General features: G+C 37.4%; 1 protein-coding gene across 32 annotated transcripts in view; it reads left to right on the plus strand.

Moving 5' to 3' along the window:
* LOC127966783 (NACHT, LRR and PYD domains-containing protein 12-like) overlaps positions 1 to 22,047 on the plus strand; it is a 110,680-nt gene that overhangs the window by 84,424 nt on the left and 4,209 nt on the right. For 30 of the 32 annotated variants that reach the window (XM_052568030.1, XM_052568038.1, XM_052568086.1 and 27 more), the window contains 5 exons: positions 2,196 to 2,369; positions 2,471 to 2,644; positions 2,746 to 2,919; positions 3,017 to 3,190; positions 12,437 to 12,610. In XM_052568030.1, coding sequence (XP_052423990.1) covers positions 2,196 to 2,369; positions 2,471 to 2,644; positions 2,746 to 2,919; positions 3,017 to 3,190; positions 12,437 to 12,610 — 870 coding nt within the window. The remainder of the gene's footprint in view (positions 1 to 2,195; positions 2,370 to 2,470; positions 2,645 to 2,745; positions 2,920 to 3,016; positions 3,191 to 12,436; positions 12,611 to 22,047) is intronic. The other 2 variants (XM_052568093.1, XM_052568179.1) reach the window with 2 other exon arrangements.

Genomic DNA, 22,047 nt, shown 5'->3' on the forward strand with positions numbered 1-22,047 from the left:
CACTATCAACATCAATTCCATGTGACAGTATTAAATCTAGAGTATGATTTCGACAATGAGTAGGTCCTGAAACATGTTGTCTAACACCAATAGAGTTCAGAATGTCTATAAATGCTGATCCCAATGCATCTTTTTCATTATCGACATGGATATTAAAATCACCAACTATTAAGACTTTATCTGCAGCCAGAACTAACTCGGATGTAAAATCACCAAACTCTTTAATAAAGTCTGTATGGTGGCCTGGTGGCCTGTATACAGTAGCCAGTACAAACATAACAGGGGATTTATCATTAACATTGGTTTCTCTGGATAATGTTATATGAAGCACCATTACTTCAAACAAGTTATACTTGAAGCCTGTCCTCTGAGAAATCCTGAAAACGTTGTTATAAATTGAAGCAACTCCTCCCCCTTTGCCTTATAGACGCGGCTCATGTTTATAACAATAATCTTGGGGGGTGGACTCATTTAAAATAATGTATTCATCAGGTTTTAGCCAGGTTTCTGTCAAGCAAAACACATCTATATTATGATCAGTTATATTATTTACAAAAAGTGTTTTCGTAGAAATGGATCTGATATTCAATAATCTTTATCATTTGTTTATCCATATTGCATTTGTTTTTTATTTGTTGAACCTCAATTAAATTGTTAACCTTAACTTGGTTTGGACGTTTTTTGTATTTTCTAGTTCGTGGAACAGACACAGTCTCTATAGTGTGATATCTAGGTGAAAGAGTCTCTATGTGCTGAGAATTAACTGACCTCTGTGACGGGAGGCAGCTAGCAGACGGTGGGTTTAGCCAGTCTGTCTGCTTCCTGACCTGGGCCCCAGTTAGTCAAGTATAAACACTAAGACTATGTGCCATATTTCTAGACAGGTCTGCCCCAAAAGCTCGTCCAATTGTCTATATAACCTATGTTATTCTGTGGGCACCACTTAGACATCCAGCCATTGAGTGATGACAATCTGCTATGCATCTCGTCACCACGGTAAGCAGGGAGGGGACCAGAGCATATTACAGTGTCTGACATCGTGCTTGCAAGTTCACACACCTCTTTAAAGTTATTTTTAGTGATCTCCGACTGGCGAAGTCAAACATCATTAGCGCCGGCATGAATAACAATCTTACTGCATTTACGTTTAGCATTAGCCAGCACTTTTAAATTTGCCAAGATGTCAGGCGCTCTGGCTCCCGGTAAACATTTGACTATGGTGGCTGGTGTCTCTATAATCACGTTCCGTACAATAGAATCACCAATAACTAGAGCACTTTCATCAGGTTTCTCAGTGGGTGCATCACTGAGTGGGGAGAACCTGTTTAATGTTTTGATCGGAACAGAAGAGCGGTGTTTTGACCCACAACTACGCTGCCTCATCGTCACCCAGTTGCCCTTCTGCAGGGGCTCTGCTGGGACTGGACAATGTACAGGAGTCCCTGAGCTAGACGCATCCAAAGCCATATCTAGAGCCCTAACATTCTTACTGTCCTCAATTAAAGTTTGGATGCGTGTCTCTAATTCTGAAATCTTCTCTGTCAGCCTAACTATTTCCCTGCATTTATCACATGTGAATCCCTCATCAGCGACAGAGATAGATAAACTGTACATGTGGCAAGAGGTGCAAATAACAATTGTAGGAGAAGCCATTACTCACCGTGCTTGATGAAATATTCTTACTGCGGTTGTTTGATGAACTTGTGGAAAACTGCAGCATGAGAGAGGAGAGGAGAGGAGAAAAGAAAACGCTAATGGCAAGCTAACGGGTGCTAACGCTTTGCAGGTGTACTGCAGTCACGGAAGAGTGAACGATCAAAGTTAATCTGATAAGATTGATCGGTAATATCAGAAATATGGTGTGAATTAAGTTATATTTTACAATTTAAAAAACAAACAAGCAGACAGTGATAGTAAGAAAGATTATAGAGAAAAAAATATAAAATAAAAACAGCTACACGGAGCTATGATTAGCTACAGAAGGCCAACAGGAAGTAGAGAAAACACTGTCCAACAGCGACACCAACAGGCACCAGCCCCAACAGGCACCATTTATCAGATGTATTCGGTGATTACTGAATTTACTTCAACTGTTTTACTATAGTGAAAGGTTTTTACAAGTCAACTGTGCTCCAGATCATAAACCCTACCAGATAAACACATTAATATCATTGATTGTTTTCTTCTCCATACAGGGTATGTGTATGTAATCTTACACCTCAATCCTGTGAAAGATTGTTTTCAGCTTTACAATCCTCAAACTCTGTCATGAGAGAGCTGGACCTGCGTGACAGTTACCTGGGTGATTCAAAAATGAAGCTGCTTTCTGATGGACTGAAGAGTCCAAACTGTCAGCTGCAGATACTGAGGTTTAAGTTTGAAAAACTTGATTTATTTTTGTATTACATTAATTGCTGAAAATCCCACAAAGATTTATTTTTTATCCAATCACTTTGTTTTTCTTTTTCAGACTTTCCTTATGTGATCTTACTGCTCAGTCTTGTGAGGGTTTGTCTTCAGCTCTACAATCCTCAAACTCTGTCATGAGAGAGCTGGACCTGAGTAACAATGACCTGCAGGATTCTGGAGTGGAGCTGCTTTCTCATGGACTGAAGAGTCCAAACTGTCATCTGCAGATACTGAGGTTTGAGTTTTAAATATTTGATACATTTTTTGTATCTAATTATTAAAATTCACTTTGCTAAGATTTATTTTGTAACTTATTACTTTTTCTTTATTTTTCAGACTTCCCATTTGTAATCTCAATGCTCAGTCTTGTGAGAGTTTGTCTTCAGCTCTACAATCCTCAAACTCTCTCCTGAGAGAGCTCGACCTAAGTAACAATGACTTGAGGGATTCAGGAGTGGAGCTGCTTTCTCTTGGACTGAAGAGTCCAAACTGTCAGCTGCAGATACTGAGGTTTGAGTTTGAAATGTTCAATTTTTTTTATTACATTACTAAAATTCACACTTTTAAGAATTATTTTGTATCCAATTATTTTCTTTTTCTTTTTCAGACTTTCCTTATGTAATCTCACTGATCAGTCTTGTGAGAGTCTGTCTTCAGCTCTACAATCTTCAAACTCTGTTCTGAGAGAGCTGGACCTGAGTAACAATGAGCTGAAAGATTCAGGAGTGAAGCTGCTTTCTCAAGGACTGAAGAGTCCAAACTGTCAGCTGCAGATTCTGAGGTAAATTGTTTTTGATTAAATCAATAAAACTGCTTAGTGTGATCATCATATTATAAAGCTTGTGATGTAATTTTATGAACATACAGCACAACACCATGTTTATTTGCATGCAAGCGCCTCATAATCAGGTGTTTTCGGTGTTTCTGAGTGTCTCATTTGACAGTAAATGTTGCTCCACATGAACTCCATTTCATGGATGTGAAAATGCAACAAGCATCTAATATATTTCCAACCTTGTTTTATTTTAATTGCTTGTCAGGGTCAGAATGATTGGGTTGACTATTAGACAATTGAGGAAGACCAGGCTTAAAAAAAATGAACTTTTTAAACATTTTGTCATCTAAACTAACTAATGGGTACATTATGAAGGTCAGCAGAGCAGCACGAAGAACATCATATTTTGAGGGGTCACTTTGTTTGTACAGTTGGAGGGGAACATGTCCTGGATCAAAGTGATAAAATAAACGTAGTTTTGAGTTAATCGCATAGATTACATCAAATCATTATCCAGAAGATTGAAATTTGTGTATTTAAGCTGTAAATAAATATGTCAGCTATACGCATTATGAGTCATTTTCTCCTGATAACCCCGAAAAGAACTTAAATTACACTTCCAGTTTTGATCATACAGATAAGAGCAATACATCAATCAAATCTGTAAAGGGTCTACTTTTTTTTGGATACAGACATAATAACAACAAAACGTTGTGCACTTAAAAAATAAAGATAACAAACAAGGTGTGCTGTCTGCAGCCTTTGTCTGCGCTGATCTTCATTTACAAACAAGTCATTAAAATGAACTGTAACTCCGTGAATACTCAACGAAGAGACATGAGAGAGATATCTACAGAAAGCGTGACATGTCTACTTTTATGTAATGTGGTTGAGGATTTGAGAAATGGATTTCCTCAGAAAAAAAAGAATGAAGCAGAAATCATAAACATGAGTCATTCTATTTTTATTTATTTATATACTTGTACTAGTTTTCACATAACGTGTATACATTTTACTAGTTAGACTTTTTCCAAACTATAATTCCTGACTAAGTGTATAATCAAGTGAAATATTGTGAAGTTTCAATAACATTATACAATACTATCCCATTCAAAAGCTTGATGTAAATAATATAAATGTAACAAATAAATTTAACTGTAACAAATGTAACAAAAAATTGTGTTCTTTAATTTATCCCCCTAAAAAAACTGAAAAATATTCTCAGCTCTTTTCAACATTAATAAATAATAATGATAAAAATAATGATAATAATAACAATAAATATTTGTTTCTTTTTGTAGAAAATAAGATTATAAAAGGATTTCTGAATGACTGTGTGACAGGAGTAATGATCCAAATCTGTTTGAAAATTATGCAAAAAGCTAGTTTGAAAGTCAGCTTTGATTGTTCTAAAAAAATGTTTAACTGCCCCCCCCCCAAATGGATATTAAATTATGTTGTGGGATAATTATATAGATTTGTTTTGTCCTCACATTCTTTCTTGTAACTCCTCCCTCACAGTGGAACAGCTGACTGAAAGGCATATTATGCAGCTCATTATGCAGCTCATTATGCAGGGCTTTGTCTTCTCAGGTGTAAATCACAATGATATTCATGATAGTTGACGCCTACTCGCATATGACTTTTACCAACCAAAAGTGTCTTAGAAAATTTGAATCAATATATTTTTTTTTCTGTGAGTAAACAAGATGATTTCCACATAATTTAGAAAGACAAATTCTAGGCTACAAGCTCCAGTTCTCAAAAATCCCGGGATCCATTGTTCTTTATGTGTTTTATGGCCTTATTCAAGTGTTTTAACTTTTTTAGTTTTTCACTAACCACTCATAATAATTTTTTTTTTCTCAAAAACACAATCATGTACATACATGCTGCTCACATATTATTATAGCCCAGTTTGTGCTGATTACAGTGAGATTAGAATTTACCCATTTATATATTTATAAGAAACTGAAAAAAGCACAAATGTCAGGGCATGACAAAACTTCTTCATGCCCCAAAAATACCTTTAGACTCCAGAGGGTTAAACTACACATTGCAGACAATATTTTTTTTTTTTTTTTTGATTATTCAAATGTTTTGTTGTACTTTCTAGTTAAAGGCTCAGCGGTTTTGTTTAAATGTGCATACATTAATGAAAACACATACAAAATGAGCCTATTAATAGAACGGTCTTTCTCCATTCTCAGACAATATAAGTGCTCATGGCTATAAATACACTGTAAATGTTTCCAGTGATTACTGATTGTTTGCTGGGTTGGTAATATTATATAGGTCTACTAATAAGTAAGGGGGGCCCAAAAATAGTTTTGCCTATGTCAGGATAAGATTAATAGATTAATAAAATAAATTCAGCCCTGGTAACAACTCTGAAAAAGATATTATCTCCTATCTTGTAAACCGTAAACATTTCTACTCACCGTGGGAGTTTTCCTTGTTCATTTTTGTCAATGTTTACATCCCTCTGGATGCCTGTGTGAGCCCAGCACTGCAAGCTAGCTTAACAAATAACTGTAATGGCGCAATAGTACCCAGACTCTATGTTAATCATTCTTGGAGATTTTAACAAAACTAAATCTTTCCCGTGAACTGCCAAAATACAAACAGCACATTACATGTCCCACCAGAGAGAGTAATATATTGGATCACTGTTAAATCACAATATAAGATGCATATCATTCCGTCCTATGGGCAGCTTTGGGACTCTGATCACCGTCTAGTTTATCTTATACCAACCTGCAGCTTCCTCATACCAAAGATGATGCTTACAGAAGGATACAATTTGGTATAACCAGGCCAGAAACAGACTGACAAAGATCAGTGGCTAAAATAACTATTCTGAAAAGCTAGGACCCGCCGAAGTCTAGGAAAGCTTCTGGTCCAGGTGGTGTTTTACCTGCCTGTCTAAAGCTTTGCACTGACCAACTGCACAGATCTTCAACAGGTCACTGGAGCTGTGTGAAGTTCCATGCTTCTTCAAACTCAACACCATCATTCCAGTCACCAAAATCACTGGACTTAACTTTACTCTCACGTCTGTGGTCATGAAGTTATTTGAGAGACTGGTCTTGGCTTTACTGAAGGACATCACTAGACCCTTGCTTGATGATGCAGTCGACATGAGACTGCATTACATCCTGCAACACCTCGTCAGACTTGGGAATTATGATAGGATCTTATTTGTGACTTATTTATTTGTGATTTATGACTTCAGTTCTGCCTTCAATACTATCATACATAACCTTCTCTCAGACAAACTGACCCAGATCTCGGAGCCCACCTCAATCTGTCCGTGGATAACCAGCTTGTTGTGTGCTCTCGCCACTGCTCTTCTGAAGTGGGACAATCATATAGACTTTATTGCTAAAAAGGCCCAGCAGAAGTTGTACTTCCTTTACCAGCTGTAACCTGTAACAGAAGCTGCTGAAACAGTTATACTCGGCTATCACTGAGTCTGTCCTGTGTACATTGATAACTGTCTGGTTTAATTCAGCCCCCAAATCAGACATCAAGAGACTACAGTTGGCAGTCCAGACTTCTGAGAGGATTATTGGTTTCCCCCGCCCAATCTCAAAGATTGAGGAAAATGGCTGGTAAACACACTTTGGAACCCATTCACCCTGCACACTCTCTCTTCAAACTGTTGCCTTCTGGTTGGCACTACAGAGCACTGACCACTAGTAAGGCATAAGAACAGTTTTTGGTAACACTTTATAGCAAAGTTCAGAAATTAGTTCATCAACTAATAATTTAGAAATGACTTATCATTTACAAAAGATTACTATAGATTCATAAATGATTAATAAGTAATTAGATAACATTTTAGTGATGTTTTATTAATTCAGTTGTAAGTCATTAGTTAATGATGAACGTATCATTTACAAACCATGACTATACATAAATACATAACAAGTGGTATGCTAACGATTTAAAAATATGTTGTAAGTTATCTTAAAAAAGTTATAATTAAATTAATCAAACAGATAATTAGTAGATTGTTTATGTTATTAGTTGATGAATAAATGATACAAATGATGAATAAACGATTAATTAAATCCATTAGTAAGTTATATACAGACAGACCAAAAGTTTGGACACCCGTTCTCATTCAAAGAGTTTCCACACATGTGGAATTATATATGGAATTATATACATAACAAAAAAAGTGTGGAACAACGAAAAATCATATTCTAGGTTCTTCAAAGTAGTCACCTTTTGCTTTGATTACTGCTTTGCACACTCTTGCCATTCTCTTGATGAGCTTCAAGAGGTAGTCACCTGAAATGGTCTTCCAACAGTCTTGAAGAAGTTCCCCGAGAGATGCTTAGCACTTGTTGGCCCTTTTGCCTTCTGTCTACGGTCCAGCGCACCCCTAAACCAACACAATTGGGTTCAGGTCTGGTGACTGTGGAGGACAGGTCATCTGGAGCAGCACCACATCACTCTCCTTCTTGGTCAAACAGCCCTTGATGCCTTCAGTGTGACTCTACAATTTTCATAGTCATGAAAATAAAGAAAACTTTGAAAAAGAAGGTGTGTCCAAACTTTTGGTCTGTACTGTATATGATTTATTTATGAAGTTGTAAGTTGGTCTGTGATCAAAAGCATAAACATGCAGGTATACTAAAGCACTATACTGTGTGGAGTGTGTGGAATCTAGTGATAAAGTGAACCTCTCAACCACTTTTACCTTCCACTGCAGCTCACATATCATGTAAATCATTAGCATACCACTTATTAATAATTTATGAACATATAGTCATGTTTTGTAAATGATTTGTTCATCATTACCTAATAACTTGTAAGTGACTTATAACTGAACTAATAAATTATTACTAAATAATATTGACTTATTACTTATAAATAATTTATGAATGTATAGTCATGTTTTGTAAATGATAAGTTCATCATTATCTAATAATTTATAACTGACTTATAAATAACTCATAATGGAACGTTATTATAAAGTTTTACCCATTTTTCCCAGCAGGCCATATTCAGCTGTGCAAGGTAACCTACTTTATATTATGCAATCCTTCTGACCCATTGTCTTCTCTTCTGGGTCTGTTGTGAGTGCGTTCACAACACTGTAGTGATGCTGTTAACGTATTAGGCCGGGAGCAGAAGCAGCGCGTATTTTTTTCGGTGCCTATGTTAACAGATGAGAGCGTTCACACCGCATGCAGAGGCTGTGCGGCAGAGCGTTGCAGAAGCAGAGCAGAAGCAGCAGTGCCGCGATCGTTTCGGCGCTGGGTCTATTTTTGCACCCACTGCTGACGCTCAGTTAAAGTGTAAGTATACCTTTGATGGACAAAATAAATATGATTTCACACAAAAAGTTCTCTAAATGCACAAAATAAGCACATCTAGGGTGTTTTAACAAGAACTGGAGTATGTTAGGAAAGAAAATTAATATAAAAAAATATGTATAGAAGATAAAGTGACAATGATCATGGCCAAAATACACATGTACTGAAACGAAAAAGGAATTTTGCCCAAAATTTGCATTAATGATATCTACTGTGTTTTTAGCGAATTACATAAAAAATGTATGATATTTTTTTAAAAAATTATTATATGTATATGTATATATATATATATATATATATATATATATATATATATATATATATATATATATATATATATATATATATATATATATATATATATAATTTTTTTTTTTTTTACAAAATCTGTCAAAGTACTACAGTTCTATCCAAAAATAAACTTTTTTTGCCGAAATACAAAAACAACTTTAAATAATTTATATTGCTAGTTTATCCTTAGAGATATATTTATTATTAGTAGTAGTAGGCGTATTCTTATAAATAGGCCAATATATTGGCAGAAGAACGGATGTCGTGCTGACATGCTGATAATCATAAACAACAGCACATGGTGTCACAGGCGGTGGTCTTCAGAATGCCCCTGGAAAGACAATAATGGACTATACTCGTCTCATCGTGGAAGTTGAGAAATATCAAGTTCTTTATGATCCACACAATGTACTTTACAAAGACTTGCAGGAGAAGGAAAAAGCATGAAGTTGCAACGGCTCATATTACAGATGGTAAGTAATTGTATAGTGTTTTTGACGCTTTCGCTGGCACACGAGCAAACAACTCAATATTTGATTCAAAACTGATTCAACTGGAACCATTTATTTACAATTTCTAAATTACACATAAGCACACAAATAACAAAAGCAGGTGATATGCATATATAATAAACAAGATGAGCAGGAAGTCAAGGCTGTGAACCATTTACAATACACAGAATTTAAAACCGTATATTAAATTGGTTTTCAGGTTGTCCTTTGCTAAACGTGCTTGCAAACAAACCCAGTGACAAGATGGTAATATGCACCAAGTTCTCTCTTACGTTGGTTAATGGGATGAACCCAAAGTCTGCGTCTTTTTCATAATCTCCTTAACCCCTTTGCGTGCAAACATCGCTGACGGCCCCAGTTTATTATTGTTTCACTTTCACAGCACATTAAACATCACTGTCTTACTTCATCTGGACAAACTGTGCATCAATGGAAAGTTTAAAGACTCAAGCTTCGATATTTGACCAATATTTTGATAAAACATTGTTGCAGTGACAGATATTTAGTGATTTATGTCAGGAGTGCAAAATAATAAATCCGTATTATGCCACATTTTGAATAGAAATTCACAACTCACTCATATTCAGTCACGTCAAGAGCGGTTTATTTGTGTTCACATAGACTCACTGAACAGCGTCAATAAGGATTTACAGACCAAAGATGCATATCTGCGGAGATATATGGATATATTTACTGATGTTTACTTCATATTTCTTCAGACAGAATCGTCATTTCTATTCATTTTCCACGGATTTACGCGATCAGATGATAAACAGCCTCTCCCAGCGATCTCTGTGTGCGTGCAGTAGTCACAGCTCGTGCGGTGTGTGACTCAGACTCTGATTGGGTCTTTCAAACATCAATCTTAGAGTTTCATATCTGGACACCGCCCCATCGTGTCACATGCTTCCTGCACACTTCCTGGTAGTTATCTTGCCAAAACAACACTGAAACACCTCTGTACACACAAAATATCCGAATAATAAACCCGCGATTACGATAGTAAAGCTTGGTATGAGAATTTCTTGAGATCTGGGGCGTTTTTATAAAAAAAATCGAAAATGTACATCGGAAATGCTAACTTGTGCAGCGATGAAAAAGGCAACAAATAACATATTTTTACAACAGTAAACGACCAAATTCCACCCCTGATCGCTAAAGGAAGTTATTATAAACACTCGATCGGGGTTTAAAGTGAGTTTTGAGTAAAAGTGTAACTAATAATTTCATAAATTGTCAGATGTAGCTTGATGCTAACGTTAGCACCAATGCTACTAATAGCAGGTGCTTTTCTTCTTCATAATGCATTTTTGTCTCAATAATTCACGTAAGGTCGTAAGAAAATGTTTTGTTGTATTTTTATAGTAAGACTTTTGATAAATAAGGGCTAAATGCAAAGAGAGACTGAAGTGAGATCGCTGCTTTGTTGCTTTGTAAAGCCTGAAAAACCACAATCAAGGCTAATAAAGGTGGAATAAAAACAAAAGAATAATGATAAAAGAATAATGCGGATAATGTGTCATACTTGGCGGAGGTGTGAAAGAACCGTTTGGTGAGAACAATACAATCATGATTCGGGCAGTTTTCAACAGTGAAACATACACAAAGAGCACAGGAAAGTTTACATGTGAGATCTTACAGAGATGACAAGGGCCATAAATCAATCTGATTAGCCTTCTCTAAAAACACACATGACATGGCCTTAGAAAATATTTCATAAAATTCACAGTTTTACAGATTCGATTATGAAATTTTTTATGAAGTCTTGGAAGACTTGTGGCCTTAGCTACACTGTGTTTTCAAACTCATTTCCTACATCAACATTTTTTTAAATACATTTAAAACATATGTTTTTAATATTTTTATTTTTGTTTTTATGTTTGAGCTTATATATCTCTATTATCATAACAGTCTGAGTGATTCTGATTCCTGAACAGTAAACTTTAAAGTGTCAGCTTTGTGAACATATGTTGAATATGTATCTAGTCAGAAAGAATCATGAGCAGAAACCTTTTTATTTTGGGTATGTAATTTCGGTCTCCATGCCAAAAAAGGGGGGTTACTAGTAAGGGGTTAATAACAAATATAGCGCAATGGCCTTTCTTCTATTAACAACACATACTGCACGGAAAATAAAGACAGCAAAACAAAGATGCAACAAAAGTTACAATTAAATTATTAATTAAAATATTTAAATGTATTTTAAATGGAAATAAAGCAATGCGAACATTATAGAGTACTACCATTATAGAGTACTCTGTCCAAAATCCGCTGTTCAGTTGCGCGCTGCCTCCGCTGCCGGTGTGAAAGCAAAATAGGCCCGCGCTGCTTCTACTCTGCCTACCTGCTGCTAACGCGCTGCTGCAGCTTGCGGTGTGAACCCGGCCTTATGCTGCTGATGTGTTATCTTTGTTATTGGGAAAAAACACCAGGAAATATGTCAGAAGCGTCGTATATCAGCAGCGTCATGAACGCGCTCACAAAAGACCGAGAAGACAATACTGAATAAAGTCATAATTTTAGTTATTTTTGGACCAAAATGTATTTTTGATTCTTCAACAAATTCTAACTGACCTTCTGATGTCACATGGACTACTTTGATGATGTTTTTCTTACCTTTCTGGACATGGACAGTATACCGTACATACATTTTCAATGGAGGAACAGAAAGCTCTCGCACTAAATCTAAAATATCTTAACTGCTCTGAATGCTCTGAAGATGAACTGAGGTCTTACAGGTTTGGAATGACATGAGGTTGAGTCATTATTGAAAATTTTCATTTTTGGCTGAACTATCCCATTAACTTATTCACACAAGGTCATCACACATGGTGTTCACGTGAATAGAAACACCAGTGACAGTTTTTATTACAAAATGCATTTTACAAGTACAAAACCCAAATGCTACAAACAAACCACATTGCAAATCATGTTATACCCTCTAAAAAATTATATCAGTGAACTCAACAGAAGTCTTGCATGAAATTATAAGACAAGTAAGAGTATTTCTGATAACTAAAAAGAAACAGCAGACTTTCCATGTGCCTTTCTTGGTGTATCAACAAAACATTGAATTGTCTGAATGTCAAACATCATGCGGACCATTGTTGTGTTTGTAGATTGTCTGGCTGTATGGTGACAGAAGAAGGCTGTGGTTATGTGTCTTCAGCTCTGAGTTCAAACCCCTCACATCTGAGAGAGCTGGATCTGAGCTACAATCACCCAGGAGATTCAGGAGTCAAGCTGCTCTATGAAAAACTTGAGGATCCAAATTGCTCACTGGATAAATTCAAGTATGTTGAGTATGTTATTTCGAGCATAAATTGGGCTCTAGACTCATCTTCCTACTGGTCACACTGCTGTGACTAATTTTCTAAGTTGCTTGCACCAGCACGATTTGGTCACACTTTTTTGCTTCAACATGGGATTAGTCAATGCATGCTGATGTTTTTCAAAGACAACAAGCTTTTCAAAATTATTTTTTTTTTTAAATGAACTTCCCTGTCAGTGACAGTGCTTGCATTTTTTGCCTCTTTTACTTAACATTTACATTTCGTCTGAAAATCTAATCCTTCATCCACCATTGTTTCCTGAGCATTCGCATAATTTTGCCATGTGCACCTTTGCACTTCTGCTGACATGGCAAGTATAAACCAGGCTATACACCCGAAGCACTCACACTCAAAGCACCTCTCTTAGTCTCTTCACGTAATCAGTAAAATCTGATGCTGCACTGTGCTGCGCCTCTGCAGTGTGCACTTTATGGAGCAGAGAAGAATGGACCATACACTCACACAAATGTGACCACGTCAAATTTTAGTTCGCACTTTCTAAAATTGGTCACATATGAAACCATTTTGATCTGCAAGCTTGAACTTTGTGTCAGCTTCACATCAACCTACCTACATCTTCACTGCAGTTGTAGACGTGAGATCTATTCACACTAGAACCGTTTGGAGCATTTGCTCCAAAGCTACATTTTTTTATACATTTTGTTTATAAATTACCAATGTACAACATTTACATGTAAATGGTAAACAGCAAACACAACCAAGAAAACAGCTCCAATCATGTTGTTTCAATCATACTTTGATATAAAACATGCTGTATAATGTTTTGTATGATACATTGTGGATAAAAAGCGTTTCAATATGCAATACATGTAGACTCTTTTGTTATTCTGTAATTTTTTTAACAGGAAAGATAGCTACTCCTATCCATGACATACAAAAAAAATATAGCCCAGTTTATTTTACACATCTAAATGGCTAAAGTCTAATCTCACTGTAATCATCACAAACTTGGCTATAATAATATGTGAGCAGCATGTATGTACATGATTGTGTTTTTGAAAAAAATATATGTTATGCGTGGTTAGTGAAAATCTAAAAATGTTAAAGGTCCCGGTTTTCGTGCTTTTTTGAAGCTTTGTGTTTACAGTGTGCAATATAATGTGTTCATGTTTCGCATGTAAAAAAAAAACAGTATTTTTCAAACAATTCGCAATTCAGTGTTTTTCACTGTTTTGTTTCACTGTCATAAAAATGGGCTGATGACTTCCTTGTTCTATAAAGTTCATCCTTCAGAAATATGTTAAGAGTTCTGATTGCGCCAGCGGTTCCTTTGTTGTGACTCGACACCGCCTAAGAGCACGCTGCCCTCCTGGAAACACGATTGTGCTAGAACGCACATGCTAGAGATGTACTTATGATCACAGGAGCGTTTTTACTGACGAGATGCGCATGAAAATCACGTTTGATTTTTTTGCACAGCCCTAACATCTAGTTAACAAAGCTAAACAGTGTTGCCCTTTGTGTAATAAATTACAGAAACTGTTAAATGCACCAACTTAAATAATACAATACATTTACCGGTTGTGGTCCATAAACAACGCCTTCACCAGACAAAGAGGGAACTGCTCCATCTTTCAAGAATAATCTTTGTGCGAGTTCGGCATTAAACTGATTGAGATCGAGGAAGCTGTCCTCAGCAAAATGAGCTGCACATAGTTTTACATGATGATTATAATTTTCGGGAACCGAGTAAAACATAAATTGTAACCGTTAATCTCCAAATACAGCATCCCTGGGAAGCTTAAACAAAGGTGATTGGACTCCGAGATGAAAAAAACAGCAACAAGACCTCGTCCTCTTTTTTGTGTATTCATGTGGGTGGAGGTTAGTCAAAAAACTGGTAACAATTTGGTGATCCGTGGTCCTGAGGGCAGAAATACAAGGGCACAGGTTAGTGTTACACAAGGGTAAGTATAAATTACGTCTGGTAAACAGTGAGGTGTCAGGAGGCAAGTTCCTGTTGGAGGCTTGACGGAGAATTGACGTTATGGTGAGTGTTTCATAGTCCCTTGATTGGATCCTTGGTGCGGGGCAGGTGTGGCTGGTTAGTACTCAGGGTAACGTGAGCATTGTGAATTGGTTGGAATCGGCTTGCCAGATCCCTGACACTACCCCCCCTCCAGGGTCTGCACCAGCAGACCTAGCTCTCCGACGCTTTGGGGGCCTGCTTCTGGGTCGCGGAGCGTTTTTTCCGGATGCTGGGCATGGAACTCTTTGAGCAGAGGTTGTCTTAGTCGGATGTCTGGAGTTGAGAGCCAAACCAGGTTGACCAGGTTGGTAAGTTTAATCCTGTCTTTGATGAGTATTGGCAGAGTGTTGGTCACGATTTACGGCCTGCTGGTGATGATGGTGGGCCTGGTTCCATACCCTCTTACTACTCTGAAACCAGGTGTTAACTGCAAGGACTTCAGATGGCTCACCGGACCAGGGGAACAGAGGAGGTTGATAGCCTATGACACATTGGAAACGGGTAAGGTCGGTGGATGACTGTTGGAGTGAATTTTGTGCATATTCTGCCCAGCTTATGAACCGGTTCCATAGGTTTGGTTTTGATGGAAAAAGGTTCGAAGGAAGCGACCAAAATCTTGAATCTTGCGTTCTGTCTGTCCATTGGTCAGGGGGTGATATCCGGAAGTGAGACTTATAGTGACATTAAGGAGTGAGAAGAATGCCCGCCATACCCTTGAGATGAATTGGGGTCCTCTATCCGACACAATGGGTTTATTTACCCTTGGATGACCTGTTCCTATGGAGGAGTGTGCATGGAAGATAAGGGTTCTACGATGGTCTTTGGATACGTACACCTTCCCAGGTGGGCATGCAGGTGGGATGGGTTGTTGTTATGCTTGTTCGCGGAGCATTTCATCCCACTGGATTAACAAATAACCTGGTGGGCAAAATGGGTTCTGGTTCGTAAGGGATTTCCTCAAGGGCGTGGAGGCGGGACAGTATGTCCGGGACGATAAGCTATCTTGAAGTGGAATTGGGAAAGAATAGGGCCCACCTGGACCAGATGAGGCTTGAGTCTCTTGGCCTCTTTCAGATATTTAAGGTTTTTGTGATCAGTTAGCATGAGAAATGGTTGCCTGGCCCCCTCCAACCAGTGCCTCCACTCTTCAAGTGGCAGTTTTACTGCAAGGAGTTCTCTGTTGTCAATGTCATAGTTTCTCTCTGCTGGAGACAATTTCTTGGAGAAATGAGCACATAGCATAGTTTTGGCTACATTCTTTGAATATTTGGACAGGATTAGCTTGAGGCGGTGGTTGTTGAGGCATCCACTTCCACGATGAACTTCTTCTCTGGGTCTGGGTGTTGAAGTAGTGGGACTGTTGTAAAAGCAGTCTTTAAGGCTTGGAAGGCCTGCTCAGCTTCGTAGTTCCACTAAAGGGTCTTTGGTTTTCCCTTTAGGAGTGAAAAGTGAGAGGTGCGGTAATCATAATATACTGATGAATAAAGCAGCGATAAAAGTTGGCGAAACCCAGGAAACTCTGAAGCTCCTTGATGGACTTGGGAGTTGGCCATGAAGTGATCACTTGGGTTTTATGGTCATACATCTTAAACACTTCTTCTATACATCTTCGTTGATGTTATATACTAGGAATTGTTTTAAGGCTTCTTCTACGTATTCCTTCATGGTCTTTTGTTCAGGGATGGACAGGGAGTAAATTTGCCCCTTTGGAATGGTCTCTCCAGGGACTAGATCGATCGCGCAATGTCAAGGGCGATGTGGCGTAAACTTGGAGGCTGCTAGGGGGTTGAAGACATCTGCAAAAGAGGCGTAACAAGATGGAACATTGACAGACAAGTTTTCCTAGGGACTCTCAATTGACGTGGAATTTATTTACATGAAGACAGGATGGTCATCAACAGATGGTGAGGAATGTGTTAATTGATTGATATGGCAGTCACAGCCCCACTTTAGTATTTTCCCTGTGGTCCAATCTATGAAAGGCTGGTGCTAGATCAACCAAGGGTGGCCTATTATCAGTTCAGCGCGGCTATTAGTGAGTATGAATGGTGTGAATTGTTATTGGTGATTATGCTCAACACACAGAGGGTGATTGGTGCTATTTGAGATGTCACGTACCCTTTATTTATCATCTCTCCTGTCACTGCGTAGATGGAGTATGGCTTCGGAGTTCTAGTCCTTTGGAGTTGATGGGTCTTAACTAACTTCCCTGAAATGAAATTTCTAGCTGATCTGGAGTCAACAATGGTGGTAGCCTACATATAGAGACCTTTAAACTTCAGATTCACAGAGATTTTTAGTGGGATTGATACTGAGGGTTGGGGAAGAACCGAACTCACCACTAACCGTGGAGGGCGAGATGGACAGGTGCGTATGAAATGTTCACCACATCCGAAGTACAGACACAGTTTAAGCTCTTGCCAACGATTTCGTTCCCCCTGGGATAAACGTTGGGAATCTACTTGCATCTTTTCTGGCTGTGGCTCAGGAGTTTTCTCAGGTACATTTCGGCGAGGAGCGTTATCCATATGGTTCCCGATAGCAGGACTGGGACCTCAGGTGAACCCGGAAAGCTTGTTGCATGAATTTTTCTAACCCCAGATTGTCATCATATATGGGGAGTTGGAGTCAGAGTATAGGGTTTAAACCTCGTCGATACACTGTAAGAAGAGCCTTTTCATTCCATCCACTCATTGCAACCAAAGTACGAAATTCAAGGGAATAATCTGAGACTGTCTTTTTACCTTGTTGCAGGTTTAAGAGCTGATCACTGACCAAAGAATCCCCCATCAGTCGCCCAAACACTTCCTTGAAATAAGCGATAAAATTCTGTAAGGAAGAGGTGATTGTGGATTCCTGAAACCATAGCGCTTCGGCCTATCTCAGTGCTGGTCCGGACAATTGTGTAGGGTATTGGTGTGCATGCTGCTCAAGTGCAAGTGAACATTGTAGTAAAAACCTATTGCAATCTTCCTCCCGACCGGAGAAGGGTGCTAGTCGTTAGCCTGAACTTGCCATATACACCAACGTGGAAGCGGGATTAGCGGAAGCGCTGTCCTTCGGCTGCGCATAATTCACACTTTCGGTGTTGGTCAAGCCTTCTGTCAGGATATACAAAGGAGACAGAGGTAAGTGAATTCAGTTCAGTGTCTTCATTTAGGTATGCAAGTGCTGAGTGAATACTTCGTCTTGTAGTGCTCCGTGAGTGCTTCGTGTCTTCAAGTGTGAGCAGTATGATAACACAGGGGATCGGAATAGTAGGCAGGTGAGCATGTTTGATTCAGGAGTGTCAAAGCCACAGTCACAGATCGCTCACGTATGTTCTCTTCCTTCACAGAGGCCAAAGACAGTACCAGCTTGGGATATACGCAGGAGACTACAGAGACAGTCGAATCACTGGTAACAATACGGTGATCCGTGGTCCTGAGCGCAGCAAAACAAGGACACAGGTTAGTGTTACACAGGGGTAAGTATACGTTATGACTGGGAAACAGTGAGATGTCAGGAGGCAAGTGCGAAGAGACTGTTCCTGTTGGAGGCTTGACAGAGAACTGATGTTATGGTGAGTGTTTTATAGTGCCTTAATTGGATCCTTAATGCGGGGCAGGTGTGGCTGGTTAGTACTCAGGGGAACGTGAGCATTGTAGATTGGTTGGAACGAGGCTTGCCAGATCCCTGACACTATCATGAATATCATTGTGATTTACACCTGAGAAGACAAAGGCCTGCATAATGAGCCTTTCAGTCAGCTGTGTCACTGAGAGGGAGGAGTTACAAGAAAGAATGTGAGGAAAAAATAAATCTATATAATTTTATGTTTGTAGTTTTAGAATACATTTAATTATACCACAACACAATTTAACATCCACTTGTGAGTGCAGCTAAACAGTTTATTAGGAACAATCAAAGCTTACTTTCAAACTGATTTTTTTGCATCATTACTCCAGTCACCAATCCTTCAGAAATCCTTTTAACAAACGTATTTTCTACAAAAAAAACATTTATTGTTATTATTATTATAATTATTATTAATGTTGAAAAGAGCTGAGAATATTTTTTCAGGTTTTTTAGGGGGGATAAATTGAAAGAACAGCATTGTTTGTTCCTTATTTACAGTTACATTTATTTGTTTCATTTATATTATTTACATCAAGCTTTTGAATTGTATATTATAGTATATTGTTATTGAAACTTTACAATATTTCACTTGATTATACATTTAGTCAGGATTTATAGTTTGGAAAAAGTTTTTTGAAAAAGTATAACTAGTAAAATGTTTACAGGTTATGTGAAAACTAGTACAAGTAAATAATTTTTTGAGGAAATCCAAATCTCAAATCCTCAGCCACTTCAAATTTTTTTGGGGTGAATTATGTCTTATTCCTCTCATCGCGAAGCAAACAGTAAAATAAAAAAACTTGAAGATTTTTTAGAGTCTCATTAGAAGATAATGAAGGGAAACGTGAAAAACTGACATCACTTTGTTTTTATATGAATTACTTTATCACAGAATATCTGTTTTCAGTAGCTTGTTTAGTTTAAAAGGCTTTCTGTAGATATCTCTCTCATGTCTCTCCGTTGAGTATTCACGGAGTTACAGTTCATTTTAAATACGTGTTTGTAAATGAAGATCAGCGCAGACAAAGGCTGCAGACAGCACACCTTGTTTGTTATCTTTATTTTATAAGTGCACAAAGTTTTGTTGTTCTTATATCTGTATACAAAAAAGTAGACCCTTTACAGATTCGATTGATGTATTGCTCTTATCTATACGATCAAAACTGAAAGTGTAATTTAAGTTATTTTCGGGGTTATCAGGAGAAAATGACTCATGATTATCTCCGCGTTAATCGACTCCAGAGGGTTAATATTAGTATTAATAATATCAATAACATAATAATTAATAATATCAACAAAACTATTAATTATATCAAGGTTATTTTATTAATATTATTTTAGTTTAGTTTTTATAATTTTTTCAATTTTAACTAAAATGTGAATACATTTGTATTAATTTATTCCTATTATCTAATTAAAAATAAAAAGTGAATAAATAAAACATAACATTTTACCTAAAACAATGGAAGTAAAATGAAGGGACATATAAATAAAACGTCCTCACATTTTTAAGTCTTTAATCAACAAACTGTACAAATTATGTAAATCAGTGATTCATTGCTAGTGCAGTTAGCATCATTAAACTTCTTATTTATAATAGCAAAGATAAAATAAAAAATAGCTGTATTGTGATTATTAATATAGTAATTAATAAGTAAAAATTGAGGACTTCACTCTATTGACTTCAAATGGATGTGGGTAATTTTTTTTCCGATGCCAACAAATCATAAATCATTTTGAAGGTATTTTAATGGAGAATGCCTTTTTTATATTGTTCTTTGTGACTTGTTTTGTCAGCATAGGTCACAGTATTCTCAAAAGTAAGCACATGTGCGGGCATCAATGTTTCAGGTAGTATGGCAAGTCTAAACAGATGAACTGGATATGGGTCACAAATGAAAGAACATGTAATGGACAACCAAAAATCGGATGTAGGCAACAAATCAGAATTGGGCATCAAGACCTGCAGTGTAAATGAGGTCTTAGTGCCATTATAAAAAGTAGGTCTATGTGTTGTCTTTTGATTCTTCTCCTGTATGCATGTTTTACATGCAGAAAATGTATTTGGGCTTATATGTCCTGATGCTTTCCCCTGGTGAGTTCCCTGATTTATTGTTTTTTTTTTTTTCACAGTTGCAGATTAGTCTAAATACATGTCTGTTATTAGGGATGTGTATGCATAAATAACGAGCACAGGTAGCATAAAGTTACAATAGTCTAAGAATCTTGCTTAATAAGTAAGGAACTTTATTGTGGGTTCTTTTTAATTATATTTGTATTTCTAGCTAGCTGCCTTTTTGTTGAACTGTTATAATGACCAATTTTTTTGTCTTTTACGTGTTTTTGCACATAATTTTTTTTTGCATTAGCACTAATGAGAACATTCTTTGTTCGACCGGTTGTGAAGCATGTGTGTCAAACACGCCAAGAATTGGCTAAAATAACCTCTGCAGGTAACGTCACTGATAAAGTGCACCTGCAGGTTATAAATAGACATGAAATGGAAACATCCTCAGGTTACCCCTTTGTCTGAAGAGACGTCAGGACACGTCGACAGTGCGGCATTGAGGCGCAGCATCTCGTTCCCGCTTCTTCAGGGAACATGGTTACAGCAGGGCCGTCGCCAGAACAAACCAAATGGGGGGGCATTTAATTTTCATAGGGGGGCACACTTTTTTTAATGATCTGAGACGGACCATAACATAAACCCATATTAGGCTATAACTAAAATAGACCACAATAGTCTTGTTTTGTTCAATTATTCAAATAAAATACTTCACCGTTTGATCTCAACGTATCTGTTTATTGTCTCTTAACATTTCCAAAACCGCCAAACATTTATTCTGAGATCACATGCAACGCGCAGCTCAGCTGCGCAAAGGAATTGCGTATAAACAATACAATACTGTATGCTTAACTAAATGAATTGCATGATTTATATATACATATACATATACTTACACACAAACTGCATATTGTAATTTGAATTAATAAAACTACTAACACAAAAATAACATATTGAAAGGTCTGCTGCTGGAGACTTGCCATTGGTTGTTGTATTTGAATAATTAATGAGGTAGGTCTTTGCAAGGTTTGGGTGCTGTTTTGGGATGTTTTAACAGTCATTTATGAATATAATTATATTTAAAATTATGTTCTGTGTAATAATGCGTTGAATAATGAATCATCTGAATCATTTCTGAAGGTAATGTGTTATGCATTTCTAGTGTTACCGTTGTAGTGATTACTGTTCATGTGAGCCAAGTTCTGCTGAAACAACGTTATTAATGCAATAATCTAAATCAATATCAAACGTCTAACTGCGCGTTCACACCAGCGGCGTCGGGAGGGTCAAAAATTGCTCTTGCCGCTCTGCTCATGACACTGCCGAAAGATGCGTGAGCACTCTGACGTTTACCGACTGCTTAATTTGTATTGAAAGTGGCCGCAAAGTAAACAGACTTGTTGATCTTATGCAGACTAACCACAAGGAGGTTAACGTTATAAATTAATCTCATTAAATGTTGTTGTGGACGAAATATTAAGATCCTTTACTTAAAATGAACGATCTCAGACACCTTGGTCCACGTGTCACTTTTAATTATTTTTTTATGTCCCGGTATGCAAACAGGGACACATCATAGATTACTGCAAGCGCGAAACAGCAATAATCAACCTGTCTTCTATTTTGCTTGGGAACTAATGTGATCGGAGCTGCGTCCTCTGGAATCCTCTCAAGCGGTTGACTTCTACGTTACGATTGGTTGCTGCCCAACCGCGTCATAGCTCA

This window comes from Carassius gibelio, chromosome A4 (assembly GCF_023724105.1).
Source record: "Carassius gibelio isolate Cgi1373 ecotype wild population from Czech Republic chromosome A4, carGib1.2-hapl.c, whole genome shotgun sequence".
NCBI lineage: Eukaryota > Metazoa > Chordata > Actinopteri > Cypriniformes > Cyprinidae > Carassius > Carassius gibelio.